The following is a 17,774-nucleotide window of genomic DNA, read 5'->3' as shown; positions in this document are numbered from 1 at the left end:
CCAATTATGATATAAGTAATATTAAACACATTGCAAATCTTAAAATCTAAATAGGATAAAAAAATAACACACAAATGTAAAAGATAATAAGATTTGGCAAAACTAATTAAGGAATAATAAATATTATATACGTCTAGATTTGCCAAGGAAGTAATTTTGACTGCTTTTTAATTCCAATTAGAAAAACAATGATGTATATAATGACACAATTTCTTAGAATTTTGAGATTTTTTGTACAACATATAATTTTTTTTATTTTTAATGTTTACTAATAGCTTGTTACATGACTGTAAATAATATAAAAAATATTAAAAATTAATTCAAATAAATTTCTTTACACATTAGTTATTCTTTCACAATCTAATCATTTTGACTGCTTTTAGGCAATATAGGTATATACTAAGTTTCAGTCTTTCTAGTGTTAATAAAGAATAATGAGATCTGATGAAACTATCTTAGATAAAAACAAATATTACACATACTGCTATAATAATCAGTATTAACAAAAGAATAATTAGAATTGGAAAAACTAATTAAGTAAAAACAAATTTACAATAGTGATCAATAACGAAAAACTAATAGGATTAAAAAAACAATAAGGATAAACCAAATATTACACACCTTGATGGAAAAGAAACAGAATTTCATTATTAATTCAAATTTGTAATTTAGAAGGTACTTCTAAATAGGTTCAATGGAAAGTGTATCAACTATGAAAAAGGCACCAGTTTTAACTTAGAGATCCTGATATCTAACTCTTAGTTAAAGAGTTACAACAATAGCTTCAAAATTGTCCGAAACAGTTAGGTTACCACACTTCGCGACGCTTCTCCGCAATCTCTTCTTCTTCCTCCATGATGGGAGCTTTTAGCTTTCACAGTGATTTTTATTGATCTTTTAATTAACTTTTTTAGTATCAAGTGATGTTGTTGTTGTAGTTCATTTACGTCGCACTAGAGCTGCACAATGGGCTATTGGCGACGGTCTGGGAAACCTCCTTGAGGATGATCCGAAGACATGCCACCACAATTTTGATCCTCTGCAGAGGGGATGGCACCCCCTCTTCGGTAGCCCAACTACCTGCACGCGAAGTCGAGCACTTTACGGTAGAACAGTTTAACGAGGACCAATACCGCACACCCTCGGTCCCTACGCAGACGGATCCAAGTGGTCACCCACCCGCACACTGACCGCAGCCAGTGATACTTGACTTCGGTGATCTGCTGGGAACCGTGTCTAAACGATCAGTCCACTGCGGGACATGTTAAAGTCAAAGATGTGTTGAAAATGAAACTAAAATGAATAGCATTTTAATTAAGAGAAGGAATTATTAATAACTTTACAAAAAACTAATTGGTAAAAGTTTTTTTTCCTCCATTATTTCTAGTAACATATTTTTTTATCACTTATATATAAGTATTAAATATGTTTATCATAATATAAATATACCTTTTATTATATTATTTTTTGTTAACTTAACTGAATCTTGATATATTTGAGATACAATCTTTCAATCAGAATTCAGATTATTTTCCGACTAGCTAGAGCACTCAAGACAGTACTGAACTCCATGCCCGATGCCAATGCAAGATTCAATTACTTTTTGGCAGCTATCAGCAGAACTTATCGCGATGGTGTCAAAGAAAATTTTCCATTAATCAAAATTTTCTGATTACTTTAAGACTGGATAGAATACTCAAACATTCAAGTTTAAACTGCAGCTCTATGATGAATTACTATACTATTTTCAATAATTTCACGGCCATTATCAACAAAGCTTATCATGAAATTGTTGCTAAAGGAAACTTTTCACCTGTCAAATTTTCTGTTTCAAATGTTTTTGTTTCACCGAAAAATTTCTGATTAACAAGAGTGTTCATGTTAGCCCCCCTCCCCAATTTTACGACAATTTAAGTTTCATTTCTTTCCAAAACAATCCGAATTAGTAACCATATTATCGCAAGGTTAACTGCTTGCTGGAAAAATTTCGTCCACTTTCCGAAGAACTAGAGTGTTTAAACTTGATCTAGAGATTCAAATCTTATGACAAGTTTTCCGTTAGCTTTGTCACCAGAAAAATATATTGTCATATTATTTCGACAATAAATTTATAGTGAATCAAAAGTTCAACTGCTGTCCGATTAGCTAGAGGGCCTACATTTCCTAGATGATATTCCTAGCCTCACACAAGATGACATCGCAAGTTTTTATCGTTTAATAATTACTACATGAAAATTTTTGAATCATATCACCAAAAAGGAAATTGTCTTCAAACTGAATTTCGACTACTTTCCAAGTAGTTAAAGTGTTCTTAAAGGAACTAAACAATCTTAGATGGTTGTTTCACTTATTTTTTGACCTATATAAGCATAATTTAGATCGTGAAGTGAAATTTATCAGTAATCTGAATTTCAAACACTTTCCGACTTGGTAAGAGATTGCTTACATCCTTACAAGAGCTTTGATGAAAATAATATGTAATTTTTTAACAGTTCAAGCTAAATTTATTAACAGACGATAAATTTTTTATGCATTCCGACTTTATATAAAAGGTACAAAATCAAAAAGTAGAAAATGAGAAAATAATTTAATTTTTGTCATAAGAAGAAAGCTACGAGCATAATTTTAGTAATAAACTTCTATCATCACCAAAAAATCTCCTCTTCATGTTTTGAAAGTGATCAGGGTTGCCACAACAAAATAGTTGCTTTTAATAGCCTATAGCATGGAAATAGTTTCCAAAAACTATGAAACTAGTTGCCTAAATAAGAACAAAAAATGTTCAATAATATGACTAAAATTTTACTAAATGTTTAATTGTCATATACCATGATCCATTTAGTCAAATTGGTAGCAAATATAATAATTTTTATATAAACTATAGAGTTCTAGCACTAAATTTTTACATCAAAATGGTATATTTGCAGAAAATTAAATACTTTTAATTACTGGAAGTCATTCAAAAAAATACTTTTTTATTAAAAGAGACATACTTCTAAAACTTTTTTCCTTTTATCAATAATTAATTTAGCAAATATACATTGTGAAAAGTGATTACTCAAATTCGAAATTCACGCATCGTAATATCGTATTAAAAATTGGATTTTTTAAAACCATGCAGAATTTTGTAGCAATAACCGCTGAAAAGGCAATCGAAAAACACAATAGACAGGGGTGGAACTTGTTTGCACTAACTAATTGGCCCTCTCGAACCATTGATATTGAGTTCTAGAACATTAAAATCCGATAATTAGATCAAAAGTTATTCAGGATGATCCTTTTTTTCTCTCTTTTGCGCATTGCACTTAAATTACATTAGGCCATTGATAAATAAATATAAAATTTGTAAAAAAAGGTACTTAATTTGCATTTTACCTTATAGTAGATTCATCTTTCCACATCGCATCTTTGATTTCTCTTTTCCTCCTGCAAAAAAAAGTAAATATTAATGTAAATTGAAACTGTGGATTGGAAAATTAAACTACAATGCGATTAGCAGAAAAATAAATTAATAAATGTAAGAGCAGGAAATCCTAAGGTTAAACACCTATAACACAGCAAAAATTACATTTACAGACTAAAATTTTTTAGGTAGCGAAAATTGAAAGATTGAATGTAAGTTTATAATTTCATTAGTTGCTAAATTTCATAGAGCAATCCTCGAAAAACTCAGAATTCGCACTTAAAATTCGAGTAGTAAGTTTTTTTTATCAGCTAAGTTCTTAAAATTTAAAAGTTACAACCGGAGATTTCACATGTAGTTATCTAATTTTTCGGTATTATTTAAATATTGTAAGGATTAGGGATATAGAACCATACAAAATATATATTAATATTTTTGCTGCCACTTTTTAAGTTTATTAAAGATTGCATGAACGTTGGGTAAAATGTCTTAACCCTTTGAATAAAACAGTGCTATTAACCCTTTGACGCAGAATTTTACTAAACATATTTTTCATACTTTTTATATTACTTTATATTAAGTCAAAATAAGTGAAAAATATTATATTTAACAATTTTATAATTTATGGTTATGAAGTACAGAATAAAACACCGGTGCTTTTTTCTGCATTAAAGGCAAAATCTTCCTAACACGGCTCACTTCCCAACAATTAATTTTCAAATTTGCTGTTATTTATATCTAAGAGAAACAGTTATTCATGAATGAAATTTCTTTAATTTTACACTAGAAAGACTGAAATTTAGTATATACCTATATTGCTCAAAAGCAGTCAAAATGACTGGATTGTAAAAGAATAGCTAAAATTAATTTTCAATATTTTTTATATTATTTACAGTTATATAACAAGTTATTAGTAAATATCAACAATAAAAAAAATTGTATGTTGTATAAAAAGTCACAGAATTCTAAGAAATTGTGTCATTATATACATCAATGCTATTCTAATTGAAATTAAAAAGCAGTCAAAAGGACTTCATTGGACAATCTAGTGTTAAGAAATCAATCATAGATAAATTTTTGAACTCGAATAAAAAAAACTTTTTTTTTTTGGATCTTATATTTTAGCAGAAATATAATTCCCATTATCTAAAAGATTTGTTTTAGCAAGTATTAGGCTGTTTTTTATAATTAAGAAAGTACCAAACTATATTTTTGTATATAATGGGATACATGTAAGTGACGTAGTGCGGGTATCTCAATCCTGATTGGTTATTAAAACGTGGCATTTGTTTTCGTTATTCATGTAACTGTTCTTTCCATTCTATTACGAGTAAGCCAAGTCCAACAAGACTCAATTCTCTTAAGTATACGTAAGTCTTTAATGCATTATATATTCTTTCACGAAGATTTCAATTAATTCACTAGATATTTAATATTTAACGCAAAGACAGGCTTGAAACTATGTAGAACATAACCAAACATAATATGCATCGAAGTTGCCAGGTACACGAAATAAAAATATATCACGGTTACAATAAATTACATAAACAAATAATAAATCTAAGTTAAGTAAAAGATGTAGACGAGAAATAATTATTTTTCAACAAACTCGATGAACGATACGAAGCTGTATTTAATTAATCCCACATTAATTAACAATCTAACTTGTGTGGAGACAATTCGCTCAACTTTAACACGCCATTTTGTTTGCTTATAAACGATCAGCTTGCGCTTACGTCGTAGGTCACATGTGTGGGTATATGTGATCTTTATCTTGAAGTGCAAGTACCCAATTAGAGAATCAAAAATATATACAAGGGACACCGGTGTCATATCTCCGTCAAAGTATTAAATTTCATAATAATTTTAATGGCTGTAAAACATACAAATTGTTTTGAAACTTAAAATTAATTGTAATCGTATTGCCTAAATATTTTAAAAAGGTAATTTATTGCATTGTCTAGATTATTTGTAATTAAAATTTTTAAAAAATTTCGTCTTTCATCCCTTTTGATGGTGTATGTTAAGCTCATAGCATTTTTAAATTATTTAAAATATCCTATTTTGTTATAATGTTCGCTTTCAAAAGATTTTAACATACTATTTTTTTCCTTAATCAATATTACATAAGCTTTTTTTCACGGCGACACACAAATTGTCATTTTCGTATCGCATAAACATAACTATATTTCATTTGTATCTTACCTGGCAAAATCGGTTGGTTTTTCAATGAATTTAAAGTCCTCTTTATCATAGTGTAGTGTGCATACTTCTTCATTTCCAAATGCCCGTAATCGGGAATTATCAGCAGCATCAAATACAACACATGAGTAATCATCGAATTCTGAGAGAGAGATAGTAAATTCAATGGATTCGTCGATTTCCCCTTCGGTTGCACTTGCGTTGTAGACGTAGTTAGAAACCTCTGACAGTATCCGCAACTGCTTTGAAATCTGATTACTTTGTTCATTTACATCAGAATCCTTCGCCACAAAAGATACATTCCATTCTCCTACCTGTAGAAAAACAAGAATAAAAACATATTTCATACAGTTGTAGAACATAGCGCAAAGCTGTGTGATTATTTCTGTCTGACTATCACGAGAATTCCTCCAGACTCTAGACACACGTGCAAGCGGTTAATATGGTAATGGAGCCTTTTTCCTCTGGTTTAATTTGCTTGAGTCATGCCATTTCGTGAATTCTTCCTCATTACAAATGCTTTTACTATTGTTTCTCTAGCAGCAGACAGCCTAAAACTTTCAGTAGGAAAGAGTTCTCGTGAAAGCTGGACAATATTACCATCTGTCCTCAGATCTATAAGCGCTAGTAGTGTCTGTATACGCTAGCTGTGTGATTATTACTGTCTGACTATCACGATAATTCCTCCAGACAATAGACATAATTTTTCTTAAAACTAGAAGAAATAAGACAAGTGAGGCTACAATCAACACTTTTCCTACTTGCATTTGCTTTTATTTACTTGCTTAACTGGAATCTAGTTTTTTTCCTGTTATAAAATAATTCTGTATATCTATATATATATTTCTCTTACACGGCGATAAAAAAAAGCCTCATTACAACTCCCCGAATGGCAACGCTAGAAAATAGACCAATGATTACCGCTAAAAATGTCACATGCCAAATCTAGCTAAGATGGCTCAACATATAGCGCTTTTAAAAACGGAAACTGAAATAACCAGGGAGAGCATAAGCTAGGCAGAAGTCTTTGTCGATAGATCTCTATTTTGGTTTTTTGTCGAAAGCGTTTTTTTTCCACGAATTTATGTATTACGAATTTATTTGACAATTTTTGATTTATATCACGAATTTATTTGTTTTACTAGAATTTATTTGTTTATGCAGGTTTTTCCATTGCAATTCACTTATTTAAATTTTTAATGGACTTTTATTATAGCCGAAATTTTAATCTTTTTAAAGAGATACCAGTTTTAGAAATTTTATCTTAAGATTTTATACTATAGCACATTTCTAATAGATTTAACGAATTACCTGTCATTTATTTGAATTCAAATTTATTTTAAGGACTCAATACTTACTAATAAGATGTAATTTTTTTTAGAAAAAAAAGTTGTTATATGGATTTGAATGATTGTTTTGAATTCTTAGAATTTTGTGCATTTGCAATGTACCTAAGTTAGTAGCGAGCGAAGCGAGCTTGGTTTGCGGAGCAAACCATATAACATTGCGTAGCAATTTTCGGGGGTTGGCGAGCGTTAGCGAGCAGGGGGCGCAGCCCACTAGTATTTTATATTGATTAATAAGTTATGATAGTGACGGATATTTTAATCCTCCCGAAAATGAGCTACAAATGAAATATAGTTTTACTACCAGGTTTTTCTTATTTTCGGGTAAGGTTTTCTGTCAGTTTTTTTCATGATGGATATCCAATAATTAGTCTAGAAAATGAAATTTACGAGGACCTACCTCAGGAAAATCGTGAGACAAAACATTTTCTTTTGAGCTTAGTTCAAAGCTTCCATCTTCTGATCTCATTTCAAAACTAGTCACATGACCTAATATAAAATAAACCAAAAAAGTAATATAAAATCCAGTTTCAAATGATGCAAAGTCATGTGTCAAGCAGTTCAATAAAAACAAATCAGAGAGATCTTCTTTAAGCTGAGGATGAAAGATGATAAAAACTTTAGATAAAATCGGGCTAATACTAGACGTGACCTCAGAGTTACAAAATATAATTATAGGCTATGCTTTTACTTGTCACAGTGTGTTGGTCCGGTATATTAAGTTGGGGAGAGTCTTCCCCTACATATACTGTTTAACAACAACTCCTTATACCAATATATTGCTTTCTATTATCCCCATCCATTATGTGTCACATATACTTATTTCACATTAACCCTATATAATCACAGTCCGATTTATCACAAGGCCCAGGCCTAAGGCAGCCTCATTTTCAAGAACCCATAAATGTTACAAATAATTTCTTTTTGTGTTTTTTTTCCTTAAGAATTGCTTATTAGAATTACGAGTTATCAAAAATTGAAATAAATACAGGGTGTCCCAAAAGGTCGTTTACAAACTTAACATGCTGGTCTGTCATATCATGATGAACAAGATTTACATAGGAACTTGTGTCCGAAAATTAAAACTGCGACTGCTAGAGGGCGATAATTGCACGAAAACGGGAGAGTGGGATAAACAATCATTTCATGCGTGGACGTTGAAGGAGAAGGATGAATGAGTTTAGTAACGCAGAAATGACCGACATGCATTACGTATACGGCGCAACTGATGGAAATGGACGAGCCGCGGCACGGACGTACCTTGAACGCTTTCCAAACAGACGTCAGCCATGTCATGTTTTGTTTGAACGATTGCACCGCAGATTATGTGAATCAGGTGCCTTCGTAGCACGTAGACACATCGGTCGAGAACGTGCTACACGCACATCTGTCGTAGAGGAAACCGTGCTACAGGAGTATGCCATCAACCCGCAAAGAAGTCGCCGAGAAGGCGAACATGTCTTGGGTGTAGCTCGTTCCACCATAATACGCATACTGCACGATGACATGCAACACCCTTATCACTTCCAAAAAGTACACGCATTGTGCGCTGACGATTATCCCAAACGCATTGCATTCTCACGCTGGTATTTGCAACAGCGGGTTGCACAGCCAGATTTTCCATCATGGATTTTGTTTTCTGATGAATCCTGCTTTACACGGGATGGTGTCGTGAACCTGCACAACATGCACGTATGGGCGCATGAAATCCCAAGATGTACACGCGCACATGAACAACGTTTCAGCGTAAACGTTTGGGCTGGTATTATCGGTGACATGTTGATTGGCCCTTACCTTCTACCTGAACTCCTCGAAAGAAATACCTATCGCATTTTTTTAGAAAGAGTTTTGCCGGATCTGATGGGTGACGTTCCAGCCGCTACACGCCGAAACATCTGGTTTCAGCATGATGAAGCGCCTGCCCACTTTAGCTACGCTGTTCGAGAATACCTCGATAGGATTTATCCTAATCGCTGGATCGGTAGAGGCGGACCAGTCCAATGGCCACCGTGATTCCCCGACCTGACTCCCCTGGATTTCTACATATGGGGACACATGAAGTCCATAGTGTACGAGACACCTGTAACATCGGACATAGATCTTATCACCAGGATCGCGGAAGCGGCAGCAAGTGTCCATGACACTCCTGGCCAATTTGAACGGGTTCGTGAATCCATGCGCCGACGCTGTTAAACGTGTATTGTGGCGAATGGAAGGATTTTTGAGCATTTGCTGTGATGTAATGATGTTTTATAATAAAAATCATATTAACACCGCTATCGATATCATTTTTTTTCTCCTCATCCAAACCTGCACTTATCGCCCTCTAGCGGTCTCAGTTTTAATTTTCGGACACAAGTTCCTATGTAAATCTTGTTCACCATGATATGACAGACCAGCATGTTAAGTTTGTAAACGACCTTTTGGGACACCCTGTATAAGCTCAAATTTAATAATATAGTAATTCATGTTATAATAATTTAAAAACACTTCACAACATGAAAATTTTATTTAAAGTAACGATTAGGGGGGGGGCCCTAATAGTTTTATGCCTAGATCAAGCCCTGCTATAATGTTTCATATAAACCGAAAACGCTGTTTTCCATCAACCCATATAGTGTTTCATATTAGCCTTATCCCATTACACTGATTTACATTATCTTCATGCACTGATTTCACATTATTTCCATACACTAGTTCGTATTATCCCCGCATGCTGATTCATATTAGCCCCATACGCTGACTCATATTAGTCGCCTGCACTGCTTCACATTACCTTTATGCACTGGTTTACATTATCCCCAAACACTGCATCCAATTAACCTCATACACAGATTCTTATCAGTTACTCGGATTTTAGCTATAACTCAGGTTGCGTGAAGTTTCAATGGCTTAAAACACAGATTACTCTTTTTTGAATAAAGTTAAGGTGAAAGAAAAATGAGCATTCCCCAAAATATTGTTAAAGAGTTGAGAGTTTAGCATTGTACAAAACGTTCACAAACATTTTAGAAATATGTTTCCATGATGTGACAGAAACTGAGGGTCCCTGACTACACCATGACGACACCACGACACACTTTCATTAAGTGGCCAGATCATTATTTCAGCTTGATAATATGCAAATGCTATTTCAAAAAAGTGTTTGTTAGGTTTTGACTATCTCCATTTATTCATTTAGTAAACAAGAGTCTTATCGCGTTTTCGATAAAAGCATTTTTTATTTACATATTTGTGCAATAATCTCGTCAGAGAATTGGTTGTTGCGGTTACCTCTTTTTTATAATTTAGCATATTCAAGGCAATATATTTGATTAATCTGTAAAAATTAAAAACTTTTAATTCCACTCAAAGCAGAAATACTTACCGGAAATATCGCATTCAAAGTACAGTGTGGAGTGTTTAGGCGCATCTGACTTGTTTTTGCCTTTCAATTGAATCCTGTCCTCGGGATATGTACCATCTTTTACGAAATATGTTGTTACTGACAAGTTTCCCAATTTCTTAAAAATGGATACCTGAAAGAAAATCGGAACATGTGATAAATATTGTTCGTATTGTGAGTTAAATAGGGGAGAGTGGGGTCAATTGTAACATTTTTTACTTAACGATTTTTAACTAACAAAAAATCCAATATATTATTAGTATTAATTGACAGACGAGTAAAGTAGACTATCCTCTACTAGAAAAAAATAAATACCTGATTTTAAATGTTATTATATTAGTTATTAACAATTTTTGACAGTCGTGCACTTGTTACAATTGTCCCCACTTTCGGGGTCAATTGTAACAGTTCATAAATTCAACTAAAACATAGTTAATTATACATATTATCATAGTTGTGATATATTTTTTTATTGATCAAAATAGTAGTGATATTTTAGGAGTAAAAATAATAATGAGCAGAGACCTAAAGGGTTAAACTTATAACTTTAAGGGGTTAAAAATTTTAATTTATGCTGTGAAAGGTGACAAATAAAATAATGCATATGCAACATAATATAAATGATATAGGAAACTATTGGTGGTTCTTATAGAGGTTTTTAAACCACTAATGGTAAAGGTTTTTAAACATAAGATTATTTATTTTCAGCTGTTACAATCGTCCCTTTACTTATTGTTACAATTGTCCCCAAGACGCCATTTCACCTTCATTTGTTAAAAACAATGCTAGTTAATTAGCAAAACTAATCTTTTTTTATTGAAATGCTAATTAAGGTGTCCACTTACATATTAATTTTTATTACATTACTAATTTTTATTTGTTTAAACGAAATTACTTAGTTACAATATAATATTCTAATACCAAAAAAAGTACTTGCGTGGCGTGAAAATATCTTTTGTGACGTAACTCTTTCAAAAGTACATAAAAATGGTTGCCATCAGGGGTGTACATGTAGATTTATTAAATACACCTTGTGCGCCACCTAGGAACCAAATCTAGAACCCGACACTCGAAATTTTTGCTCTGTTACAATCGTACCCTGTTACAATTGACCCCACTCTCCCCTACTATATTGATATAAAGGTGGATTAGAAAAGTTGAAATTTATTAAAATGTTTAGCAGTAGATCAGGAAAGTAGTAAACTGACACTATCATTAAGATGTATGCAATGTTATTGTTGTTCCGAATGACGCGTGGACAAGCCAAGATGAATGTGAATTTAATGGAATGACACAGACGGAAAAATTTAAAGTTCACTGGCTCCAGTAATATCCAGACTGTCAAGAATAATACTTACTGTCAGTTCAAAAACTTCACAACTAACGGGATTGGAGATATTTAGAGACACAGAATAATTTCCATCAGATGAATATGTGTGTGAGAGAGTTTTAGTCCATTTATCAGATCCATCTCTTATCGCATCAGATTCTTCATCGCTTTCATCTCCATAATTTACGACGTATTTTGCTGAGGAAGGCAAGTTCTTGCCATCAAACTTCAAATTGAAGGAAATTTTACCTTTGAAAATAAAGTATATCATTAGCATTTGGAGGGGAAAAATCAAAACTTCTTCATTCAAACACACAATACATTTATATGCGTCTTCGAACAACTGACCCAATTTTGGGTTTACGACTACTAATGTTCAACACCGTAGTCTTGTAATTTGTAACCAATTCAGAAGACAAGGAAACAACCGGATCAGTACCCGCAGAGGTATTGGTTTGTTATAGGAACATGGATGACTTTGCGACTCGACAGATTTAACGTGCATCAGTCACCATTTTACTACTCGGAGAGTCGGCTGAGATCGAACCCACGAACTGTTGGATATGTGCCCAGTGCCCTACCAATCAGGCTATCCCGGCCAAAAAAAAAATACCGTTAAAAAACAACAACAACAACTACTTAGTTTTACACCTTTTGTATTATAAGGTAAATTTTTCAGTAAGGGAAAATATTATACAGTGTGCAAAATAAAAAAAGTGAACACCCTGAATAACTCTTTATCTGATGATTATATTTCCCCGTAGTGGGATTGAATATAAATGAATTAAATATTCCAGCAAATTAGAGCCGACAATATTTTAAGTTAGGAGATCAAGCTCAGAAACCTTCTTGACATGGCGAAATACGCAACAAGTAAAATCAACATTTTCAAACTTTCGCCAGCTCTCTTGCGTAAAATATAGAGATCATTTACTGGTTACTCCCCATAATCCATTGGAAAAAGGGTATGTTAAATCAGAGAATTGCGTTTTCGTTTCTGATATCGTAATTCAATTAGCATATTTAATGTTTGGACTTCAAACCATTAAGAGGATTGGGTCTTAGTACATGAAAATCCGATCATCAGATCAAACGTTATTCAGCGTGTTTATTTGCACCTCATAAGGCACAAATCTTGAACTAGTTTAAGTATTTGAACTAGGGTAAATATTTGTACTAGTGTAAATATTTGTGTGCTTTATGTAGACAATTTTTGCTATGTGATATACATAACAATAACTTATGCTCTCTTCCGAGTTTTTATAATTGAGGGTAAATAACTTCTGTTACACACTTAATGGTAACTTGTACATTGTTTTGTGCTTTACAGGAAATAAAAATAACTTTTGAGACAGACTTAACAATGACATATTTTGTTCTGGATCTTTACAGGAACTAAAAATAACTGCTGTTATAGAATTTATGTTCCGTTTTTTACAGAAACTGAAAATGATTATTATTCTAGACTAAACAATAATTTATGTTTTGAGTTTTTATAAGAAAGAAAAATACATGGTTTTATAAAAATTACTTTTGCTTAAAGTTAGAAAAGAGGGGATTGTACTTAACGAGTTTCACACACCAACATTTAACCTCGCTCCTTTGTCCTTAATGGAGCATTTATCGGTTAATGGTTAAGGCTGGAAGAAAACACAATTAGAAAAAAGAAGAAGAAATAGCAAATAGGCAACAAAAAACAAAAAGAACAAGACAAACAAATACAAAATTTAAGAAAAAAAACACTAAATCTGAAAATTCAAAATAAAAAACAATATTTTTAAAAACCACGTTTTTGTAGTGGAGAAAAAAAATTAAAAAAAAATTTGATAAACGAAAAACGTTGGGCGTATGAAATACATAACAGTAATGTTATATTAGTGTGTGTATGTGTGCTCTTGAGAATATGTGTATGTATATCTGTAATTGTAATTGTATCTGAATGTAGATGTGGAATATGCTTGTGTATATGCATATGTATGTAGCTGTGCATGTGTAAATGTGTATAGAAAATGTGTATATATATGTGTATATGTTCTGTTATGTATTTCACTCGCCCCACGTTTTTCGTTTTTCAATTTTTTTTTTTAATTATTATTCTCCACTACAAAAACGTGGTTTTTAAAAATATTGTTTTTTATTTTGAATTTTTTTATTTTAAATTATAATTTTTTAAATTTTTATTTTATATTTTTTAAAAATTATTACTTTTTAATTATTATTCTTTACTACAAAAAACGTGGTTTTTAAAAATATTTATTTTTATTTAGACTATTTTTCTTAGTCAAGAGTAGTTAAGACTACTACAAGACCACTACTAAAATAATAGAACTTTCATTTTAAAATAGGGATACGAAAATCTTTATAGAAAAACAATACCTTTACGACTTTCATTAGTTTTATGCTGATGACAACCAAAACGATCTGGAAATGAATGAGGAAAAACTGGATCCTACCACGTGATTTTTCAGCCAATAACAATACTCCGACAATAAAAGTATTTTCACCTGACATGTAATACTAATTTGGAATAATGGAATCGACAACAAAAGACAATCTCGAAAATGATTTTTTTTTTAAATTTTAATTTTATTTTACTTTGTATGTCTTTTTTCTCTTCATTTTCATGCATTGTCATTCAATTCTGAACTATGAGCCAAATTTGAAGTTTGTGGCTAGTCGGGAAGTTAGTTTAAAATCAATTGCAAAATTCCACCCGGACAGACATACACGAAGGCAAGTTTATATAAACGTGGTAAAAAAATAGATTGTATTATTAATTAAGGCATTTCAATTAGACTGTTTCCAGGGATAATTGGTCAAGTTTAATAGTGATCACTATTGCGTAATAACGAGTTTCTCAGCTACAGCTGCTTGAAATTAAGTGATACTTGTAACTGTTTTAAAAGCATTTCCTATGATTGCATTCATCCAATTAACTCTTCAATTGAAACCTTCCCTTTTGTCATAAACTTACCTGGTGGGTGTGTTCTCGGTGAATCAGAAGAAAAAGACCAATCTCTTTTCACGGGATGAAAACAACTAAACTCATGGGAGGCGTTTTCCGCATTCCATTCGTTTGACACTACAGCAGTGAGCACATGTTTACCTGGTGATTTACATGCTATAGTTCTGAATATGCCTTCATCTGGTATTTCATCTGGAAAATCAAATTCGAATTCTGGTAGGATGGTATTTTTTTGCAACAAATTTAACAATTAATAATTCTCGAACTAAAAATCGAATGTTAAATTTTTTTATTCCATCGTATTCCCTGTAACCCTCGTAATTTCAAGTTTCTAAAGGTCTGGTTTCTTAGAACAAGCGCCTTATCTGGGCGTCAGCGGGACGTCAACGTCCCGCTGACGCCAACAAAGTACTGGTTTGTTAGCTCAAGGCCTGGTTTCTTAAGGCCTGGTTTCTTAGGACAGGACGCCGTCAGCTGGAAATCAGCGCTAACCTCTGATTGGTCCATTTGTGAGTTTGATAGTATACGTCATCGAACGCTCATCTTGAACTACAATTACCGTCCAACTCAACTGAAGTTTGATTACAACGTGACGTTACCCACAGAAGCAATGGCGGACAACATCCTGTTGCACATTGAAATCAGCCAAGATTTTGATTTTGACATTAAACATAGGTTCTTCATTAAACATAGCACTCTTCATTTAGCTCAGCTATTTTTTCTTGGACAAAGTCATTATTTGTTCTCTAAAACACTGGTCGACAATAACAAAATCAATACAAATTCAAAATAAATATTTGTTTACGTTATTAACGCATGCGCAATGAGAGATAATGTCTGCGTTGGACCGACTGCTCACGCTGAGCTAACAAAAAAGTATTTTTTTGGCGTCAGATCTACGTCAACTTTCCGCTGACGCCCAGATAAGGCGTTAGTTCTAAGAAACCAGGCCTTGAGCTAACAAACCAGTATTTTGTTGGCGTCAGCGTGACGTTGACGTCCCGCTGACGCCCAGATAAGGCGCTTGTCCTAAGAAACCAGACCTTTAGAACTAGCGCCTTATCTGGGCGTCAGCGGAAAGTTGACGTAGAACTGACGCCAAAAAAATACTTTTTTGTTAGCTCAGCGTGAGCAGTCGGTCCAACGCAGACATTATCTCTCATTGCGCATGCGTTAATAACGTAAACAAATATTTATTTTGAATTTGTATTGATTTTGTTATTGTCGACCAGTGTTTTAGAGAACAAATAATGACTTTGTCCAAGAAAAAATAGCTGAGCTAAATGAAGAGTGCTATGTTTAATGAAGAACCTATGTTTAATGTCAAAATCAAAATCTTGGCTGATTTCAATGTGCTGTTGGATGTTGTCCGCCATTGCTTCTGTGGTTAACGTCACGCTGTAATCCAACTGCAGTTGAGTTGGACGGCAATTGTCGTTCAAGATGAGCGTTCGATGACGTATACTATCAAACTCACAAATGGACCAATCAGAGGTTAGCGCTGATTTCCAGCTGACGGCGTCCTGTCCTAAGAAACCAGGCCTTAAGTCTTATACGTGTTGTATCTGTCGGAGCAGAACAGTATGTAACAAAGAGTTGAACACTCAAAATAGTGGCTGTGCCTACGATTATTTAATTATTTAATATAGAGGGAAAAAAATATTTTTTTCAGTTTGGTAATGAAAATATTGCCCAATGTAAAAGTAATTTATAGTATATCGCAACATTGGTTTAAAAAATATTGCAACAACTCTTTAATTATTGATATTAAATTTTGATTTCTCTCAATTGCACAACAAATAGTTCACAGTTTGTTAGGCTCAGCAATGCTTGTATTGTCACAAACAAAGATTGCTTACTGCGGTGCAATTAAAAAATAAACGCAAGTGACAAAAAGTTAAAAATTAAAATCTTTATGCATTTAGCATCTTTATATGGTAAGATACATACTAAAAAAGAAAAATGTTCAAAAATAAATTTTATTTGTTTGTGTGAAATTCTATTTTAGCGTTCATAGCATTAGCAATAAAAGGAGAAAAGTCAAGTCACTTTTTTTTCAATTGCACGGCAGTAAGTTATTGTTTTTAGTTATTATTCTAAGTTATTGTTTTTGGTATTTTAAGAGTGACTTTCAAAAGGTCATAGCACTATTAGAGTTTTGTAGCTTTTGCCTAGTTACCTGAAAACCACGCACACAGTATTGAGTACTGCGTGGAATATTTATTAACATTCGTTTTTAGAATCGAATAGCAATGTACTTAAAAACGGAATTATAAGAATTCGAATCGAACTGTATTATAAACAAACCATTGTAATGGCATACCTTCAAAATCTTCTTCCGTTTCTTCATCAGAGTGGGACTGAATCTAAATGAATTAAGGTTCTAACCTTAAATATGCCAGCAAATTAGAGCCGATGATATTTTAAGTTATGATATCAAACTCAAAAACCTACTGTCTTTAAATAAACATGTTTTTTTTTTGCGATGGATTCCTATTCTGGATCCTCAAATTATATGGTTAGCCGCAATCTGGAAAATATTGTCTGGAGAGAGCTCCAAAATTCGGGCAGCTTAATATAAATTTCATTTTTTACATATTTCACTATATCACAATAAAGCAAATCGGAAACATTTTGCACACAATTATTATGAAATTAGTTTATCTGAAGATAATATCGTTTAAAGAATATTTTTTTTATAATTATGTGTTATTTTTTATTACTTTATTTAATAATATTAAAAGAAAATTGAATTGCAAGATATAAATTTTTTTGTGATTTCAAAGTTATTAATTTTAAATGACAAAATACAAAATTTGAACGAAATTGATAGAGTAGTACTTCAGAAACTAAATTTTAAATATTCGACTTTCTTGAGATGACGAAATACGCAACAAGTAAAATCAACATTATCAAACTTTCGCAAGCTCTCTTGCGTAAACTATGGAGACCATTTATTGGTTACTCCCCATAATCCATTGAAAAAACGGTATGTTAAATCAGAGAAAGTGCGTTTTCGTTTCTTATATCGTAATTTAATTAGCATTAAATTAGCATATTTAATGTTTGGACTTTAAACCATCAAGAGGATTGAGTCTTAGTACACGAAAATCCGATCATCAGATCAAAAGCTATTCAGCGTG

The 17,774-nt window shown here is 32.5% G+C and overlaps 1 protein-coding gene across 1 annotated transcript in view; it reads right to left on the bottom strand.

Annotated features, from left to right (window-relative positions):
- LOC107436988 (uncharacterized) overlaps positions 1 to 11,911 on the bottom strand; it is an 89,385-nt gene extending 77,474 nt beyond the window's left edge. The window contains exons 1-5 of the mRNA XM_087152336.1: positions 11,695 to 11,911; positions 10,319 to 10,469; positions 7,352 to 7,440; positions 5,609 to 5,919; positions 3,376 to 3,426 (exon numbers count right to left, since the gene is read on the bottom strand). Of these exons, the coding sequence (XP_087008462.1) occupies positions 3,376 to 3,426; positions 5,609 to 5,919; positions 7,352 to 7,420 (431 nt within the window). The 5' untranslated portion in view covers positions 7,421 to 7,440; positions 10,319 to 10,469; positions 11,695 to 11,911. The remainder of the gene's footprint in view (positions 1 to 3,375; positions 3,427 to 5,608; positions 5,920 to 7,351; positions 7,441 to 10,318; positions 10,470 to 11,694) is intronic.
- Between the last annotated feature and the right edge of the window lie 5,863 nt (positions 11,912 to 17,774).

Source organism: Parasteatoda tepidariorum, chromosome 9 (genome assembly GCF_982258835.1).
Source record: "Parasteatoda tepidariorum strain Cologne lab strain chromosome 9, Ptep-v5.0, whole genome shotgun sequence".
In the NCBI taxonomy this organism is placed as follows: Eukaryota; Metazoa; Arthropoda; class Arachnida; order Araneae; family Theridiidae; genus Parasteatoda; species Parasteatoda tepidariorum.
This window is presented reverse-complemented; position numbering and strand designations above follow the sequence as displayed.